The sequence below is a fragment of the Salvelinus alpinus genome, chromosome 14 (genome assembly GCF_045679555.1).
Source record: "Salvelinus alpinus chromosome 14, SLU_Salpinus.1, whole genome shotgun sequence".
In the NCBI taxonomy this organism is placed as follows: Eukaryota; Metazoa; Chordata; class Actinopteri; order Salmoniformes; family Salmonidae; genus Salvelinus; species Salvelinus alpinus.
This window is the reverse complement of record NC_092099.1, coordinates 23,021,474-23,041,653: the sequence shown is the minus strand read 5'-3', so window position 1 is coordinate 23,041,653 and position 20,180 is coordinate 23,021,474. Positions and strand designations below refer to the sequence as shown.

Genomic DNA, 20,180 nt, shown 5'->3' with positions numbered 1-20,180 from the left:
GTCATGGAAAGAGCAGGTGTATATGGTAATTTTTTGGCATACAGGGTAAAGTTGATAGTTTCATAACGAGCAATCACTTTTGCGAGGCGCACTGCATGCCAAAGCGGGAGGAGAAAAGAAGCTCACTAAACTTCCAAAAGGTCAAAACCATTACATTTTGAGATGGGGGGGGGTGAAGTCAAATCCATTCAGGGAGACGCACACAACACAGCTCAGACAGATCCAGTGCAGACAGATCCAGCTCATGAGTTCCATTAGCAGCAGATTTGAATTTCTAATAGAAAGTGAATGTATTTATTCAGCAAAAGTGCATCGAATCAAGCTGTTATCAAACCAAATCGCGTCGATTCGTTCTCTAAATCATACCGAATCATTTAAAACTGAGACGTATCATTGCCCATGCATCTAACTAGATGCGTATTGATCATCTTGAAAGGGAAAGATTCATATTCCTACTATCTTGTGAATTCTCTATTGCTCACTCTTTCACTCAACCTCCTTTTATTTTGCTCTGACTTGGTCTGTCACTTTTCTTGATTTGCATCTCATTAACTGTCTTGACCCTCATCGCTGATCAGTCTGTTTTTCTCCCCCTCTATCCAGGGGCTTCACAAAGGTCCAGGTTCACATTCGGCAGGTCCCAATGGAGAACACCCTTTCTCTTCATCCTCCTCCCAGGCCGCTGGATCCGGTGCACAAATTCTAAATCAGGTCGGACATTCTACCGGGCCCTGCCCTGCCTCCTCTTCCTCCTTCTCCTCTTCGCCCCAGAGGGCCGGTGCCCCCAACCACCTCCCCTCCTTGCCCCTCCACTCCGCCACCACTACCTCAGTGGCCCAAACCAAAGAGACCACGCCTTCAGGAAGCAGCAGTGGATTGGCTACCACCACAGGGACGCTGCTTAGTCCCGGTACCACTGCCCCTATGCAGGGATTGGCTAATCACATCCAGCAGGGGGCGGTGACCACAGAGAGCCAATCCCAGCCCGGCTCTCCTCCGGGCGCGCTCAGTTCAGACAATCCTCAGCTCTCAGCCTTGCTCATGGGAAAAGCCAGTAATAAGGATGTTACTAACTACGATAATAATAATAATCACGGTGGTGTTAATCAAGGAGCCACCAGGGACAATAACATCAAGGTCAACAACATCCACCCGGGTGTCCACCACGGAGGTCCCAAACCCCTGTCGGAACGCTCTGTGGCCTCCTCGCCCCTCTCAGCCATGTCCGCCTCCACCCCCTCCCCCCCGCGCTGCGCCGACCACCACCCCCTCACAGCCAACAGCCTTATCAGAAGCCCGTCCAACAGCGGAACCACCCGTACCGCTACCACTACCCCACAGGTCAACGGTAAGGGGCTAGATGACTCTCGGAGCCCAGTGAAAGTAGAGCCCACTGGGGTGTCTCACAGCAGGCCTGCCCTGGCCCCATGGTCCTCAGTCTCCATCTACCCCAGCTCCAGCCAGGTGCTCAAAGCATGCAGGTAGGACATCATATCCTTCTATCACATCAGTCACATATTAATTTGTAACCTTTGGTGTGCTTTTTTGAAAGAAGTCAATGGCCATAGGATGGATGTTTCAAATGCTGTATGTTCTAATGCAATGTAGTGGTTTTTTCTTGTAAAGGCCATACAAACTACAGCAGTGGTGTTCAAATTTTTTAAGCAGGAACCTCGTTTTTTTCTTTGACTCCAAATCTAATGACGCAACTGTCAGGACCCGGTGCGAGAAACAGTCACTAATAATTGGCAGAACCCAGAAGATGAGGCAGACACAGCAGTACTAGAGATGGTGGTTTAATAAAAAATAGATATCTTCCAAAATACAAAAGAAAATCCACAAAGTGGTAAAAACAGCAAGGGAAAAAACAAACCTCAAAAGATCAATCCAAAAATACACGAGAACAAAACCAGAGAACCTCTGGAAAATTCAACAAGAGAAAAATGTTCACAAAGGCTGGGGCTGGGTGCTAACATACAAACACTGAGCAAGGAACTGAGGAACACACAGGGTTAAATACTAACAAGGGAATGACTTACAGGTGCAAACAATAATTAGGGCAAGAAAAAACAAAAGGTACAAAAAAGGTGCAAGGGGGACATCTAGTGAACAAAACCTGAACAGTCCTGGCCAAAACCTGACAGCAACCTTAAAATCTGAAATGTTTGATCTTTACATCAACAAACAACCTTCAATTCATTTTTTTAATTTTTCAAAAAAATAAAAATACATTTAAAAAAAATTCCCCCTCCAAATTAGCTTTCTTGTATATTGTCCCATACAATAATCTGTACTCTTAATGTTTTGTTCCAATTTTGGCGACCCCACTGTAATTCCCCCGTGACCCCAACTTGAATACCCTGAACTAGAGTCAACTAGAGTTCACTCACCGTCTGTGTCATATAGAGTTTATTGTGGGGGTCGCTGCTGACTGTTTGGTTTGAGTTGAAGGTCTTGGTGCTGTAGCAGCCCAGCCTGGCCCTATTGGCCAGTTAGCCCTTAGCCTGGCCTGTTTCAGTTCTGGTCTGGGCAGCCAAATACTTTATTTGGGGCCCAATGAGTGTGGAGAGTGTGCTCTGATGTAGGTCAGGCTATCAGTGGGTTGGAGAGGTTGGTGGCTAATGTTTCCGAAAGGGGTATATGTGGTGTGTACAAGGAGTGTCCAGTAACTGACAGGGCTGTAGAGATCCTGACCAGTAAGCCATGTGTACACAACCTGAGCCATAGGTGTTATTCTACTGCACATATACTGCTCTGTGTATGACTATAGCTTTGGTGAACCGCTACTCTAGGGTTCTTTCTCTTACTGAGCCTCAAGTTCTGTTCTAACACTGGTCTGTTTTAATTGTGCTGCACAATGCATGTCTGTCTAGATTCCAGACTCATTGTGTTGGCTTGTGCTGCTGCTATTAGCTGAAGCATGGTTCATCTCAGTGTCATTGAGCAGCCAGACGTGATCTCGCTCTCTCTCTGTCCCCCTACGTCTTTAGGAACCTGGGGAAGAACGGCCTGTCCAACAGCAGTGTCCTCCTAGAAAAGTGTCCCCCGCCCAGACCCCCTCCGCCCCCCTCGCCCTCACTGCCAAAGGACAAACTCAACCCCCCCACACCCAGCATCTACGTGAGTATACAGCCACAAGGGTTTTTGTTGAGATTTTATTACTTTGTACTTTTTACTTGCAACAGTAAATGTAGTTTTCATCCTGAAGTTTTTAGTTGCGTCCGTCGCTGTCCCAGGAAAAGGTCTTAGACTTCATCAGAACGGTCTAGTTTGCAAGTCAAAAGTCTAATGTGTGTGTGTTTCTCTCCCGTGGTGTGTAGCTGGAGAATAAGAGGGATGCGTTCTTCCCTCCGCTCCATCAGTTCTGTACCAACCCCTCCAACCCTGTCACCGTCATCAGAGGGCTTGCCGGGGCGCTCAAACTGGGTGAGTTACACACTGATGGTAGTCCTATACCGTCGTTACACACTACTTGCTGGGGGAATTACACTTTGCTTACACACTCTAGCAAAACAAACATTAGTCATCATTCTAGTCCTGATTGGGATCTCATTTGAATTTTACTTGAATGTTTCTCCCCTAAGGACAGAAATAAAAGCTTTGTGTGTCTGTACGCACTCATTTGCTTGTGTGTGTGTGAGGGTGTGTGTGTTTGCACTCATTCACTCTCTCACAGGCTTGGGTGGGTGGGGATGTGTATGTTTGTGTGTTGAACAACTTAACATGTATGACAACAGCACCACCTGCAAGCAGAGAGTGTCATTACATGTATAGCATCTGAAGTAAAGTAGCCAATGGCTGCCAAGGAAAGCTATTGGCTCCCTCACTTCATCAGCTAGCTCGCAACTGCATCACTGTACTGTAGCACACCACACACAGGCTAGAAACTCACTCTTAATAACTGGATGGATAAATAGCTTTTAGTTCATTAAGCTAGTTCTTCTGAACTCTGTGTTTTACTGCTCTGGGAAAGATTTTGCCGTCTTAGCAGAAATTGGCTGAATTTCCCTGACCGATGTTTTGCTGTTGCCCATGCCAGTTGGGAGTGGTACTAAACATCCCATACTAAACATTTTTCCACTCCACTTTTTCTCCCTTTCCCTCAATCCCCATCCTCTGTCTCCCTATTTTCTTTCCTCTCTTACTCTGTCCCTTCTCCCTCCACCCTTCTTTCTCTCCCTCCACTCCTTCCTCCGTCCCACCCTTCTCCCCCCTCCCCTCTCTCAGACCTGGGTCTGTTCTCCACTAAGACCCTGGTGGAGGCTAACCCAGACCACCTGGTGGAGGTGCGGACCCAGCTGTCTCAGCCCACCGACGAGAACTGGGACCTGAGTGGCACAAAGAAGATGTGGCGCTGCCAGAGCAGCCAATCACACACCACCATTGCCAAGTATGCCCAGTACCAGGCCTCGTCCTTCCAGGAGTCACTACGGGTTAGTAGAGGGAGATGCACGTACATACACAAATCCACCACCATCATCTCCAAACAAAGTCAGTACAAGGCGCCTCCCGGGTGGCGCAGTGGTCTAAGGCACTGCATCGCAGTGCTAGCTGTGCCACCAGAGACTCTGGGTTCGAGTCCAGGCTCTGTCGCAGCCGGCCACGACCGGGAGGTCCATGGGGCGACGCACAATTGGCCTAGCGTCGTCCGGGTTAGGGAGGGTTTGGCCGGCAGGGATATCCTTGTCTCATCGCGCACTAGCGACTCCTGTGGCGGGCCGGGCACAGTGCACGCTGACCAGGTCGCTAGGTGTACGGTGTTTCCTCCGACACATTGGTGCGGCTGGCTTCCGGGTTGGATGTGCGCTGTGTTAAGAAGCAGTGCGGTTGGGTTGTGTTTCGGAGGAGCATGGCTCTCGACCTTCGTCTCTCCCGAGCCCGTACGGGAGTTGTAGCGATGAGACAAGACAGTAACTACTAACAATTGGATACCACGAAATTGGGGAGAAAAAGGGGGTAAAAAAGTCAGTACAAGGCCTTGTTGAATAGAAACACCGTTTTGAGTGGTATGTTGTCACTGAATATTCACATGGACACTCCAGACATAGCTTTGTCACTTAAACAGAATATCTTCCCAGCTTAGAATGTTTGTTGCACTCCATTTACTGAACTCACTCAATGAACAGATATGCTCAAAATATACCTATATTAAATGTATTTTCCAGGAGGAGAATGAGAAGAAGAAGGAGCAGGAGGCAGAGGCAGCCAATGCAGAGAGGTAAGATGTCTGTCCCTGTCTCTTTCGGTCTTTCTCTCTGTCTGTCTGTAGGCATGCATTGTGTGATATCTCTCTGCTCTGTCTAAACTACATATCCCATGATCCCACAGTGCGACACGGCGGAGGAAAGGGCCCTTCAAACACATCAAGTTTGGCACCAACATCGACCTGTCTGACGAGAGGAAGTAAGTGTTCCACCCAATACTATGTGGTTCTGTGATGTTTTGTCTTTAATTTGACAATTTTCATATGAACCAGATTATGGCCTGGTCCCAAAACAACCCTTGTCCTTTCACCCCTCCAGTCCCTTCAGATTTACAAACACAGAAAGGGTATGGCCTAGGTAGGACTGGGCATTGGTATCATAAAGAGGATCCATCAGTTTGGGAGCGGTGTGTGTCTGTGCTGTAATGTTGACCTCTGACCCTTGCTCTGTGACCTCCTTCCAGGTGGAAGCTGCAGCTGCAGGAGCTCAGCAAGCTGCCAGCGTTTGCCAGAGTGGTGTCTGCTGGCAACCTGCTCAGCCACGTAGGACACACCATCCTGGGCATGAACACTGTCCAGCTCTACATGAAGGTCCCTGGGAGCAGGACGCCAGGTTAGACACACACAGCGAGAGCCACACATGCCGCAGAGACACACACACACACACACACACACACACACACACACACACACACATGGGTCCACACACATAATGCTGTTTGTTAGTAGTAACTGTAGTGTGTTTTGTTTAACCAGGTATTTGTGTCTTGTCTTCTAGGTCACCAGGAGAACAATAATTTCTGTTCAGTGAACATCAACATTGGCCCGGGGGACTGTGAGTGGTTCGCAGTGCCCGAACATTACTGGGGAATCATCAACGACTTCTGTGAAAAGTACGTCAACAAAAATCTCCTACCTCTAACCCAACACAAAATTGATATCCTATCTCTGTCTCTTTACAGCCAGTGCAGTCTGTAAGGTTAGAGATGTCTTAACTCAAGATTTAAGTGGTATACTTGGTACCAATTAAAGGAAAGTGAATATCTCGACTTTTCATTCATTGCAGATGTAAAAATGTATTTTTACATTTTTGTATTTATGAACTACCCAGAGTATGAGTAGGGGGTCTTCAGAGTATGAGCGAGTGTCCATGTGCATCCTCTGTTTCTAATATCGGACGTGTGTGTGTTTCCTGCAGGAACAACATCAACTTCCTGATGGGGTCATGGTGGCCCAACCTGGAGGACCTGTACGAGGCAGACGTCCCCGTCTACCGCTTCATCCAGCGTCCCGGAGACCTGGTGTGGCTCAACACGGGCACCGTCCACTGGGTCCAGGCCATCGGCTGGTGCAACAATATCGCCTGGAACGTAGGACCTCTCACCGGTAAGACCGGAAGGGACATGGAGGACAAAGGGATATGTTTAATATGGGAATACACGGTTGTTTTATGGGTTTTACGTCGAATTTGTTGGGACATCATTAAAAGATGATGGATGGATGCTGATAGGCGTGGACTGACACATTGAGATCTATGACCGACCGGCTCGATTCGGTCTTATGTAGCAACGGTTTTAATGTTGTTGTTTTTTTACATTGGATAAAAGTAGAAACTCCAAGCAAGAAAATGGTATATCACACACTATAGTTGAGAAACAATGGGAAAGTAATTCTGCTTTGAAAGTTGATAAACTTGAAACCCCACTTTTGAGAAAATGGACCTTGGATGTTTTGGTACACATACTGGAGAGCTCTTCTTTGTCTACACCTATTCAGCATCATTCACACCCTCTTAAGCCTTAGCCCCACCCATCTCTTTAAGGATTCATGTGAGGCCATGTACTAAACAACCAAAGATTTCAAGACTAAAGGCTTGTTTATACTACGATCGACATGTCTGTATACAGTTGTTGCAGTGACATCATAAACATTCTATTGTCATCCAATGTCATTTGGAAAGTAGATTTGGAAAGTATTCAGACCCCTTCCCTTTTTTCACATTTTGTTACATTACAGCCTTATTCTAAAATGGATGAAATTACTTTTTCCCCTCATCAATCTACACACAATACCCAATAATGACAAAGCAAAAACAGGTTTTTAGAAATGTTTGCAAATTTAAAATAAACAGATACCTTATTTACATAAGTATTCAGACCCTTTGCTATGAGACTCAAAATTGAGCTCAGGTGCATCCTTTTTCCATTGATTATCCTTGATGTTTCTACAACTTGATTGGAGTCCACCTGTGGTAATTTCAATTGATTGGACATGATTTGGAAAGGCACACACCTGCCTATATAAGGTCCCACAGTTAACAGTGCATGTCAGAGAAAAAACCAAGCCATGAGGTCGAAGGAATTGTCCGTAGAGCTCCGAGACAGGATTGTGTCAAGGCACAGATCTGGGGAAGGGTACCAAAAAATGTCTCTAGCATTGAAGGTCCCCAAGAACACAGTGGACTCCATCATTCTTAAAATGGGAGAAGTTTGGAACCACCAAGACTCTTCCTAGAGCTGGGCGGGAAGCAAAACTGAGCAATCAAGGGAAAAGGGCTTTGGTCAGGGAGGTGACTAAGAAACCGATGGTCACTCTGACAGCGCTCCAGAGTTCCTCTGCGGCGATGGAGAACGCTCCAGAAGGACAACCATCTCTGCAGCACTCCACCAATCAGGCCTTTATGGTAGAGTGGCCAGACGGAACCCATTCCTCAGTAAAAAGGCACATGACAGCCCGCTTGGAGTTTGCCAAAAGGCACCTAAAGGACTCAGACCATGAGAAACAAGATTCTCTGGTCTGATGAAACCAAGATCAAACTATTTGACCTGAATGCCAAGCGTCACGTCTGGAGGAAACCTGGCACCATCCCTACGGTGAAGCATGGTGGTGGCAGCATCATGCTGTGGGGATGTTTTTCAGTGGCAGGGACTGGGAGACTAGTCAGGATTGAGGGAAAGATGAACGGAGAAAAGTACAGAGAGATCCTTGATGAAACCTGCTCCAGAGCGCTCAGGACCTCAGACTGAGGCAAAGGTTCACCTTCCAACAGGACAACGACCCTAAGCACACAGCCAAGACAATGCAGGAGTGACTTCAGGACAAGTCTCTGAATGTCCTTGAGTGGCCCGGACTTGAACCCGATTGAACATCTCTGGAAAGACCTGAAAATAACTGTGCAGCAATGCTCTCCATCCAACCTGACAGAGCTCGAGAGGATCTACAGAGAAGAATGGGAGAAACTCCCCAAATACAGGTGTGCCAAGCTTGTAGCGTCATACCCAAGATAACCCGAGGCTGTAATCGCTGCCAAAGGTGCTTCAACAAAGTACTGAGTAAAGGACCTGAATACTTATGTAAATGTAATAATTGCAACAACAAAAAACGTATTGCTTTGTTATTATGGGTTATTGTGTGTAGATTGATTAGGGGGGGAAACAGTTTAATCACTTTTAGAATAAGTCTATAACGTAACAAAATGTGGAAAAAGTCAAGGAGTCTGAATACTTCCCGAATGCTGTGAATATGTCAATCTAGCAAATTTGGCAACTAAAAGCAACTTTCTAAACAATGTTTTGGTTAGTTTCAAACTTGTCAGCTAGCTAGCTAACGTTAAGTTAGCTGGCTATCTAGTTCAAAAATTGACCATATATAGCTGACAACATCTTAACTTTAGCTAATTTTGTATTAATTATTACAGGAAAATAAACCCACAAGATCATTAATTACAAGTTAATGGTCGAGCTAATTATAGAAAATAGCTTACGGTTGTGAGTGTGACAAAATAAAAACAAGGCATTCTAACGAGTATTTTTTTTTACTAGGACATTGTCTCGTTGGCCTAACGTTATATCATAATTTGACTTTAGTGCTGGTCATGTTGTTCTTCACATTACTGTCTCTTCTAAACACACACTATATCAAATTAAATCAAATCTGTTTATTTGTCACATGCACAGTATAAAGAACGTGTAAACGGTACAGTGAAATGGTTACTTTCATAGTGGAGTCTTTTGTTTAGACATGTAGCTAGCTAAACAATGATCCATAATCCCAACTCATAATGTTACTACCCTGCATGAATCTACAGGTAGCTAAAGCTAACCAAATAGGTTCAATGTTAGCTAGCTAGCAATGCAAATGGCTCTGAGATATGACTAATATTTCTACACAGATCAGACACGTAACGTTAGCTAGCGAGCCAGTCAGCAAACGTTAAGCTAGCTAGCTAACAGTACGTTTTAACTTGCAATGAAAACTACTTTGGCAAAATTAGAAACGTATAATATCTGAAAATGTAGCTAGACTCTCTTACCTGTATTCATGGATGAACGCTTCTCCCTCTCTGTCACGGATGCCATGGTTGGACTTAGTTTGAAGATGTAATCCAGAGACAGGTGTTTTATACATCAGCCTTTGTGTATTCTCTTTAACTCCCTCTGCATATATTTGCAATCGAACGCCTGAATTTTCTCCATCTCCTTAGCTATCATACTCTACTTCCACTGGGCATTCCACTGATTTCAAAACTAGGTCCTCCAGAAAGTGAAAGGTGGAGAGTGGAGAGCATTGGCAACATTATCATAGTTCTTTGTGATACCTTTCAAAAAAGCCGTGTTAGAAAGGATTACCTACTCATACTGAGCAGCTCATGTTATAGACAGAAGCATGCTACATGGCAGACCAATCTGAACTCATCTCTCGGCATGTCCAGCCCATCCATGACCTTTTTCCGTGGCTAAACCAACTAGGCTCGTAATATAACAATTTTATTCATATTTATAGATGCTATACAAGTTTTTTATTAAGGTATATGAAAGTTCACGTGTTCCAGAAGGTATTTCTGCCTCTCCTGTGAGGTAGGGATTTGCGACACATGACTTGTTTCAGGAAACTAGGCGTATGACAGTGTCAACTTGTGGCTATGACATAGTGAAGTTTGAAATTGAATTGTCATTTGATTCTCTTCTTCCTGCTCCTCTTTCCCCTTTATCCCATTTTCTCTCTTTCCCTCTCCTTACATGTCTCCCTCTCTCCAGCATACCAGTATAAGCTGGCGGTAGAGCGATATGAGTGGAATAAGCTGCAAAGCGTGAAGTCCATCGTCCCAATGATACACCTCTCCTGGAACATGGCCAGGAACATCAAAGTGTCCGACAGCAAGCTCTTCCAGATGATCAAGTGAGTCACACGCGCACACACATCATTCGTTCTCTCTCTCTCGCTCACAGACTCACTCACTCTCTCACGCACACACACAGCTAACCCCTGTACGCGTCTGTCTGTCTCTGCTAGGTACTGTCTGCTGCGGACATTGAAGCAGTGTCAGATGCTGCGGGAGCTGCTGCAGGCGGCAGGCAAGGAGCTGGTGTGGCATGGCAGGACCAGGGACGAGCCCGCACATTATTGCAGCATCTGCGAGGTACACACACTAGGGATGTGACAGAGACAATTTTTCTTCGTTTTTCCGTTAGAACGTTTAATAAAAATTCCACGTCAATTCGTATTGCGTGGTATGACCTCTCTGGGGCAATGAAGTTCTACCGCAGTCATACAGTAGGCGCCATCTGGAATCTGCTTCGGGCAGCTGTAATGTTGTCCCGAAAGCAACCTTTAGTCAATTAAGAACACATTTTTATTCACAGCGACTATCTGGCAAGGGGCAAAAAGCCTCTTGTATGAGCATTAGCGAAACCTAGCCAAGTAATCACATTCTTCTCCCTACGTTCTCTTTTCTCTCCGTTACGTGTCTCACTCAATTTCTATCCGACCGCTCCATCTAAACACGTGTGCTGCGCACCCAGACTCCCATTGTTGCATAAGTAGGCCTATTTGTAAAATGTTTTCCCTTTGTGATGATGATCGGGAGCTGTTAGTGGTAGTTTTGTGATAACTGCACTGTGATTTAAAAAAATTGTGAGAAAAAAAAAATTGGTTCGTGATTTAACATTTTAACCTTTAAACGTTCACATACACACATGTGAACGCGCACACACCTACCTCCTTTCACAATCTCACCTCTCCCTCCATCTGCAGGTGGAGGTGTTTGACCTGCTGTTTGTAACCAGTGAGAGCAACAGCAGGAAGACATACGTGGTGCACTGTCAGGACTGTGCCCGTAGGGGGAGCTGTAACCTGGATAACTTTGTGGTGCTGGAGCAGTACAAGATGGACGACCTCACACAGGTCTACGACCAGTTCACACTCGTAAGTCAGCAAGGACACTAGTGATTTTATGATGACCAATAGGTTAATGACCACGTCACATAAATAGTTTACACCAGTGTTTCCATTAGCTGGTAATTGCCGACTCTTGGCTCATAAAAATATATAAAAGCAGACAAATAAAAACTGCTGGATAAATTGTCCAGCAGAAAATATCCTGATAAATAAATGTCCTATATAAATCATATTGGCTATGCATTAAGGTTTGTTCAGGTTGTCTTTCAATCGAATTGTTTCTCTACTCTGCTTCTACTCTACCTGTCTTGAGATCTCACTAGCAAATTTGCAACATTATATCAATTCTGGGTCCGGCCCACAAAGTTTCCCTTGCCATTGAGTCTGTGACAGGCATGTAGAGGGGAAGTGTTAGAGTATTATGACATTTTTCTACATTAATCTCCCTAAAAGTCCACCAAGGAGGAGTATTTAATTTTGCTTTTCTCTTCCTCTAATACCTGGTCGAGTGGTGTGCTTAGAAATGCTAAAACAGTGCAAATCAAGCTAGCTAACTAGCTACTATACCAAGGATGGAGGCATAAACAAGTGGGGAAATAAATGGACATAAACACCATATTGACAAGCCAGAGGGACCGAGGAAGACTTGCATTGTGCAAGGAGCCAACATTCACTTAGGCTATCATTCCTCCTTGCATAATTACTGCAGTCACTGCCATATGGTATCATTGAAGAGCACATTCACTCTTAAAATGTGATAGTATTGAAGGTAGTAAGTCTACACACTAGTGAGTCAGTGTTCACATTAGTTCAAGTAAGAGTATATGATCATGCACACTTTGTAAAAGTGTACTAGTTCACTAGTAAGGCTTTAGGAGTTTAACTGTTTACATAGCCAAAATGAATCTCATCCCTCTCTCCCTCAACAGGCCGCTCCTCTGCCTTCCTCCTCTTGACGGTAACATTCTGTTGTTCTGAGGACAATAAGAATCCTCCCTGGACTCCCGAAACCTACCAGAATACCCTTTTCTGATATTCAGGAAGTAAGCCAGCAGTCCTCCACTGCTCTCTGTAGCTATCCCACAAGGCAGCTGTGTGAAAAGCTGTGTGTCTATGCAACCTGCCCAGAGCAGAGGTGTCCTCCCCCTAAAGGACTGGAGGGGGAGGGCATTGCTCCTGCCAGCTACTGCCACCAGACTGTTCCAATGCTGCCTGGCTCAGCTGTAACTTCTCTAGAAAAACACACAAAAATGGACAAAAAATTGTGACTGGCGACTTTTTGTATATATTATGTTATAACTGGCAACAACGTCACACAGACTACTGACTTGCAGAATTGTTCCTTTTTTAATTATGTTTGTGGGCTGATATACACCTTCTCTAAGTTTGTTTCCCTTGAGATGAGTCCTAGCATAGCTGGTCTTTTGTATGTTAGATAGATACTACTTTGGGCAAGAAAATAATAAGAAAACAACATTTTGTAATGTAAAGAGTTAGAGCGATTTATATTTTTTTTTACAGTTTTATTGTTATTTTGGAACCATAATAATGTTTTGGTTCTGTAGGTAAAAAACAGTGAATAAAATGAGAGGTAAAAACAGCCAAGTCACCAAGAGAAATGGGTTGCACATAGACTTTTAAGGAATAAACTTTAATTTGTGATTTTCATTTTATTTTTAATCTTGTTGTAAATTTTCCTTATTTATAAAATGCATATTTATTTGTTTGAAAATCTTTGTTGGAATGCTGTAATTTTTTTCTTCAGAGTTCCTGCCATTAAATTTGAAGGAGTCGTGTCATTTTATACACGGCCCCTCCTGTTTTCTAAATGAATAAAATTGCTTTAGCAAAGCATTTTGCAGAGACCCTCCTTGAAATGCTTTTATTGTTTGAAAGATGTTTTATGCGCCATTTAACAGAAGTTCTTTATTTTCATGTGGAACTTCTCATGTTTCTTCTTTACATGTTCATCTCCTATGATGCACAGAGCTGCTGTGACCGGTTCACTACCTGAAAGTAGCTGAGGTCTAAAGCAGGTAAGCAGCAGGCAAGCACTACACTACAGGCAAGCACTACACTACAGGCAAGCACTACACTACAGGCAAGCACTACACTACAGGCAAGCACTACACTACAGGCAAGCACTACACTACAGGCAAGCACTACACTACAGGCAAGCACTACAAGCTGCTAAGTACTACAGACTTCACATACACTGCCCCGTGCAGAACCACCACCCCCTTTGTGTGCGTAGTCAATTCAGCTCAGTGCATAGTCATTCCAGCACACAACACTCCAGAGTCCCTTTGTCAGTCTAATATCAAAGCTCTGCAGTCCCACCAACTGTCTGGATCACAGTTCATATGTCCACTCTGGGCACCTGTGGACTTAACATTGTCTATGGCTGTAGCAGGGTAGTATGGGTATTGTAGTCCTGCCAGCTCTCAGTAGTCTTGGTTGTATCTGCACTCTGGGTACCTGTAGGTGTAGTGTGGGTTGCAGGGCCTCATGGGTTTTAGCAGGTCCATCAGAGATCCTACTGCTGCCATGATCTTCCAGTCAGGCTGGCTAGGGTCTGCACACACACCCAGCAACAGGGGCACGTCTCTTGCCAACCTCCCCGCCTCTGCCTCACCCTCCATGGGTAGCCTGGTTGGCTGGGCCCCCCTCTCTGTGAGCAGCAGTCTGGGCAGGAGTGCTGTGCAGAGCAGAGTGAGGCTCTGGGTAGGGCGGACAGAGCTGCAGGGAGGAGAGCGATGGCAGGGGGATGCACCCTGACCCAGGCAGGAGAAGATGTCCCCGCCAGAGCCTGTTTGGGAGGGAGGGTCTGGGGGGAACCCTGGAAGAGAGAGGGTAAGTGTGACCGTATCCAAATATTTGACCCTTACTAAAAAGACTGGATAAGTGTAGTTGATATCAAATTTTATTAGTCACATGCAGATGTAGACTAAAGTCTTGTTCACACTGCAGGCCTTAATGCTCAAATAAGTTTTGTTTTTCAAACCTGTCGGTACAGACAGCAGGAAAAATAACAGATTTGTATCAGATATGCCAGAAATTGGATTTGAGTCTCTTCAAACTGCCAATATGAACATGGCTTAACAGTGAAATGTTTACCTATGGGACCTTTTCCAACAACACGGAGTTAAAGAAGGTGCAAAATAAAATGTTTTAGAGGAGAGTGTCGGAGTGCAACTCAATATTAGGAAAGTGTTCCTAATGTTTGGTATACTCAGTGTATACGTTTTATATACTGTATAATTTCTCTGCATCCATTCCCTAGTTTGTAATATCAACAAACAAGGTTTGCCACTGAGTCCTCTTTTACTGCTGAGATGACAGTCATTATAAGGATAAACTTCCCTAGTCTGTGTGTGGGCCTATTGCCCACGTTATTCCAACACAATTGTCCATATGATGCCACAGCAAGGATCCTGACCAACACAAAGATAACTGACATCATTAAATGTCCCCACTGAGCTTCTGTATATCTGATACAGTGGAATATATTGTCTTTGTTTCATAAAGAAAGGAACTTCACTACTCTCATTACCAGGGAGCTTTTTTGTCTGTTGTAGGTAATTCCAATTCTGTTACAGCACACAGCATCTCAGTAGAAGAGCTAAAAGAGACACCATTGCCTCCGATTACTAGCACACAAAAGAAACCTGTGTTGTGTTCAATAGGGAGAAAATGTTTTGAAACAGGGAGGTTCTACCTAAACTTGTCCGATAAGAGCATAGATGTTTGTGACCCCAATATAATGATTTGCAGAACAGAAAAAAAGGAAGTGTATTAATTGACGGTTTCTAAAAAGAGGAACAGAGTAAAATATATCCTTCCTGTGTGAGGTTCTAAATAACACTATCAGCTACATCTGGCTGATAATGATTAAAGACAACCTTGATAGTACAGTGATGTTTCTGGAAAAATCCCTCTGCTTGTGTGTTGGCTAATTGGGCTATCTGCATTGTGTCCCGCCACCCGCCAACCCCTCTTTACGCTACTGTTACTCTCAGTTCATCATATATGCATAGTCACTTTAACAATATCTACATGTACATACTACCTCAATCAGCCTGACTAACCGGTGTCTGTATGTAGCCTCGCAACTTTTATAGCCTCGCTATTGTATATAGCCTCGCTACTGTTTTTCACTGTTGTTTTTATTTCTTTAGTTACCTATTGTTCACCTAATACCTTTTTTGCACTATTGGTTAGAGCCTGTAAGTAAGCATTTCACTGTAAGGTCTACTAGACCTGTTGTATTCGACACAGGTGACAAATAAACTTTGATTTGATTTGTTTCTATGCAGTGGATCAGACAGACATGCTTGTGTAAGCCACACAATAAGCTCATAACGATAGGTACTTTCAAGGAATATTCAAAGGAATATTTATTCTGATCACATCTCTGACTCTTTCTGACTCTCCCAGCTATGAACATATGCTGTATTTTCACTGTTATGGATGAGGTGAGCCCACCCTCTTTCCCCAACCCCATGTAAAATAGCTTTTTCTTTGGGAAAGTGAAACCCCTTATCGTCGTCATCAACACCATCCTCATCATCCACATCCATATCTGCAGAGTCCCCCTATCCTCTGATAACGGCAGAGCCAGTACCCATTTGTTCCACTCACCCTGCTCCAGGTCAATGACCCCTATGCTGCTGGCATCTGTGATGAACACTCGCTGGTCATCCAGCAGTCCGAACATATCCTCCTCTAGCCTGGTGTAGTAGAGCAGGAAACCCAGACTGTTGTGGCCCAGGCCCTGGGTGATCTGGAGTAGCTGGTAGGCCACGTCCACCCTCTGGACGAACTCCCTGGAGGAACCATAAAGGCCCCACAGAGGCCTGGAGCTTGCCCACACCATCAGCCTGCCACACGAGCCCTGGTAGCGGGGGAATGGCCAGCCCTCGGTGCCTGGGAACATCTGGTGATGAGGAGGGGAACATGGTGAGCAAACAGAGGGCCGGGTTGTTTGTTTTGGTTAAACCTACAGGGGGAATGATTCCTTCTGTTCTCGGACACAGTCATCTGAGGTCTTTGCTGCTTTTATTGTGTATCAAAATCTCCATGGTCCGTGTATTTATAGGATACCAATAGCTATAACCTTTCTATTGTCAATATTGTTAAAGTAAAGCTATATACAGTAACTGGTGAACCCACAACCTTGATTACATCAGTCATCCAAAGCCATTACAGAACGATGTCCACAAGGTTCCTGGTTTTGCACTTAGAATGCTAGAGTATACTTATGCCTGCACTCAACGGCTGGTTTCCTGGAAACAGATTATTCCTAGTTCTTGCAAAAATAAACACTTTCAATGGAGAATCTACATTTGAACATGCTTTTTAGTCCTAGGATTTATCTGTGTCAGGGAAACTGGCTGTGAGTATCTATGCATGTCTCTGGCCCACCTGCAGTATGAGAGGCTGTTGATTGACAGCTAGCGTGTAGAGCAGCCGTAGTTTGTCTCTCTCTGAGAAGTGCTTCATCTGAACACTGCCCACGTCCACCACCTCAGCATAGCGGCGCACAACGCGGTCCAGCAGTCTCTGGGAGGGACAGCGCAGCAGGGGAGGTGCCAAACCCTGGATGGGGTACAGCCAAGGTTTCAGGAGGGTGCCACGTTACAGAATATTGAAGTTTACTCACCTGTTTGCATATCTGTACCCATCCACACCTCTACCTGTTAACATCTATTCACACCCCTACCAGTCCCTAAGTCATATACAGTATACACTACATGACCAAAAGTATGTGGACCTTTGCTCGTCGAACATCTCATTCCAAAATAATGGGCATTAATATGGAGTTGGTTCCCCCCTTTGCTGCTATAACAGCCTCAACTCTTCTTGGAAGGCTTTCCACTAAATGTTAGAACATTGCTGCGGAGACGTGCTTCCACATTCAGCCACAAGAGCATTAGTGAGGTTGGGCACTGATGTTGGGCAGGCTCGCAGTCCAATTCATCCCAAAGGTGTTCGATGCGGTTGAGGTCAGGGCTCTGTGCAGGCCAGTCAAGTTGTTCCACACTGAACTCAACAAACCACTCCTGTATGGGCCTTGCTTTGTGCACGGGGGCATTGTCATGCTAAAACAGGAAAGGGCCTTCTCCAAACTGCTGCCACAAAGTTGGAAGCACAGAATCATGTAGAATGTCATTGTATGCTGTGGCATTAATATTTCCTTTCACTGGAAGGAAGGGGCCTAGCCCGAACCATGAAAAACAGCCCCAGACCATTATTCCTCCTCCACCAAACTTTACAGTTGGCACTATACATTGGGTCAGGTAGCGTTCTCCTGGCATCGGCCAAACCCAGATTCATCCGTCACACTGCCAGATGGTGAAGTGTGATTCATCACTCCAGAGACCGTGTTTCCAGAGTCCAATGGCTTTACACCACTACAGCAAATGCTTGGTATTACACATGAGGATCTTAGGCTTGTGTACGGCTGCTTGGCCATGGAAACCCATTTCATGCTCCCGACTAAAAGTTATTGTGCTGATGTTGAGGCAGTTTGGAACTCAAGGACAGCACGGTCCCGTTCTGTGAGCTTGTGTGGCCTACCGCTTCGCGGCTGAGCCATTGTTGCTCCTAGACGATTCCACTTCACAATAACAGCACTTAGTTGAAATTTGACAAACGGACTTGTTGGAAAGGTGGCATCCTATGATGGTTCCACGTTGAAAGTCACAGAGCTCTTCAGAAAGCCATTCTACTGAAAGCCATTTTATACACCTGTCACCAACTGCTGTGGCTGAAATAGCCAAATCCACTCATTTGAAGGGGTGTCCACATACTTTTGTATATATAGTGTACATATCTCTATATATATTGCTCTACCTATGCGTACCTTCACAATATGGGGCAGCAAAAGATGTGATTGGTTCAAGCTCTGGAATCTGGGTGTGACCCTGAGGACGGCCTCGATGCTGCAGGGACCCTGCCGTCCCACCGAGCGACAGATTGAACGGTCGGAGGACGAGTGCAGACGGGGGGAGGAGAGGAACGACAAGACCACAGGACGCCAGCTTAATGAATCATCTGTAAGGTTCCCCGGGAAACTCTGCTTCTCAGCCAATGGGAGTGTGGTATCCGGGGACATCCACCAATCAAACCTGGGGCGGGGAGATGAGGGGGTGATTCAAGCTGCGGTGGGGAAGCTAATCAAGACAATTGAGATGCACCCAAAGTATACTTTGAAATACTGTATGTTAGAGTAAAAGCATTGTGGAGAATGTAACAAAACCTTGAGTTGGCCACTTGAACAGTTGCCAATATGGTGGCTTGTCATAAGAATAAGGTCAAAATCATAATCAGAAAACAAATGTATTACCCTGATATTTTCTATGTTCATCTTGTTAGTCTATGTTAGTCTTGGATCACAGTTGAGGCTCAGTTGTTCTTTCCTGGACACTGCCCGGCATCCGTTGGAAACAATGGAAGTTGAACCATTTTCTCTGGCAGATGGCAGAAGTTTGACAGGTGACTTGGGACATTGCGTGCCGTGTGTTTTGGGTGTATCAACATTAACTACTGTATGTGGAAAATGTTTTGTCATAATATTCCTTAAGACGTTACACTCAAAGACTCTTGCCACACATTACTGTATCATTGAAGTGTGTTAGGAATATACAGTACTATGTGCACAGGAAATATGTTTGTGTGTGATTTCCCCCAGAATCATGACCACAGGTGTTGGTTGAAAACCATTCAGCTAGGACAGCAGGTCACAGACTATTATAGATGTCTATGTCATAGCACCGTCAATTCACTAAGACTGTGACATTCATACATGCAATCCCTTGTGCTGTTCTGAGCTCACTGTAAAGGGACTTACAAGTATTTAATAAATGAGAGGCGAGAGCAAAATCAGCGCTATTGTACCCAGCTATTGATTCTTAGTAAGACAGACAGACCTACCTTATCTGGTCCTTCAAGAGCTTCTTACAGATGGACGTCCCCACGCAGGCATTGCACTTGTCCAGCCCCAGGAAGGCTCTCTGCAGGCTGAGGGCTTTCTGCTGGGGAGCAGGGGGAGTACCAGCAGCCTCCACTACTGTTGGACCCCAACACACACATAGCAGCCAACTCAACACACACACTGTCAACCTCATAAACCCCACGGCCCTCTGATCACAACGCTTTAGGGGCATGATGGGATGAATCGAGAGAAGGACCACACACACGCACACTCATACACGTATCACAAATACGTCCACACATGCATAGACATACTGACACACACTCACGCTGATACGTTCTCAGACAGAAACTTAATACAAACAACTCAGCTTTGGCCTCGTCAGTCTTTTCTTTCTCTCTTCTCTCACTCTCTCTCTGTCTCGCTCTATGTCCCTCTCTTTTTCCCTCTTTCTTTCTCTCCGACCCACCCTGAATAGCAGCACCTCAACAGGAAACACATGGAGGATGCAGATAGCCCTGTTGCCGTGGATGCGCTTCCTCCGACCTTGGCTACAACCCTGAGCTAGCCTGTAACACGTGACCCCTAACCCCACCCATACCACTCTTACCTCCTTAATGTGGGCAGTCCAAACCTGACACCCGGAGGCCTTGTAGCCTCACTCACCTAAGTGGGTGAGATGCTCTGAGTGTTAACAATGACCAGGATAGCACAAACAGATCTGGGACCAGCCTAGAAATCCAGTGGTCTGGAGGCTTCTACTGCATAGCACTCACAGAGGTGAACTAATACAATTCCTTATTATGCATGGCCAACAGTCCTATCTGTTTTACACAATCTATTTCTATCTGAATGTTCTATAGC

The 20,180-nt window shown here is 45.2% G+C and overlaps 2 protein-coding genes across 5 annotated transcripts in view; one reads left to right on the top strand and one right to left on the bottom strand.

The window, feature by feature from the left end:
• kdm6a (lysine (K)-specific demethylase 6A) overlaps positions 1–13,246 on the top strand; it is a 90,066-nt gene extending 76,820 nt beyond the window's left edge. For all 3 annotated transcript variants that reach the window (XM_071342020.1, XM_071342021.1, XM_071342019.1), the window contains 13 exons: positions 604–1,481; positions 2,991–3,120; positions 3,321–3,426; positions 4,228–4,433; positions 5,166–5,218; positions 5,329–5,403; positions 5,668–5,816; positions 5,982–6,096; positions 6,402–6,589; positions 10,240–10,381; positions 10,496–10,622; positions 11,237–11,407; positions 12,310–13,246. In XM_071342020.1, coding sequence (XP_071198121.1) covers positions 604–1,481; positions 2,991–3,120; positions 3,321–3,426; positions 4,228–4,433; positions 5,166–5,218; positions 5,329–5,403; positions 5,668–5,816; positions 5,982–6,096; positions 6,402–6,589; positions 10,240–10,381; positions 10,496–10,622; positions 11,237–11,407; positions 12,310–12,336 — 2,367 coding nt within the window. In that variant the 3' untranslated portion in view covers positions 12,337–13,246. The remainder of the gene's footprint in view (positions 1–603; positions 1,482–2,990; positions 3,121–3,320; positions 3,427–4,227; positions 4,434–5,165; positions 5,219–5,328; positions 5,404–5,667; positions 5,817–5,981; positions 6,097–6,401; positions 6,590–10,239; positions 10,382–10,495; positions 10,623–11,236; positions 11,408–12,309) is intronic.
• dipk2b (divergent protein kinase domain 2B) lies at positions 13,000–19,821 on the bottom strand. 2 transcript variants are annotated; one of them, XM_071342022.1, is made up of 5 exons: positions 19,316–19,821; positions 18,246–18,510; positions 16,805–16,978; positions 16,022–16,316; positions 13,000–14,219 (listed from the first exon to the last, which is right to left on the bottom strand). In XM_071342022.1, exons 1-5 carry the CDS (start codon positions 19,546–19,548, stop codon positions 13,825–13,827), a joined length of 1,362 nt encoding a protein of 453 aa, XP_071198123.1. In that variant the 5' UTR covers positions 19,549–19,821; the 3' UTR covers positions 13,000–13,824. The 2 variants fall into 2 exon arrangements, with proteins under 2 accessions (XP_071198123.1, XP_071198124.1); XM_071342023.1 differs by lacking the exon at positions 19,316–19,821 and adding an exon at positions 18,729–18,852.
• Between the last annotated feature and the right edge of the window lie 359 nt (positions 19,822–20,180).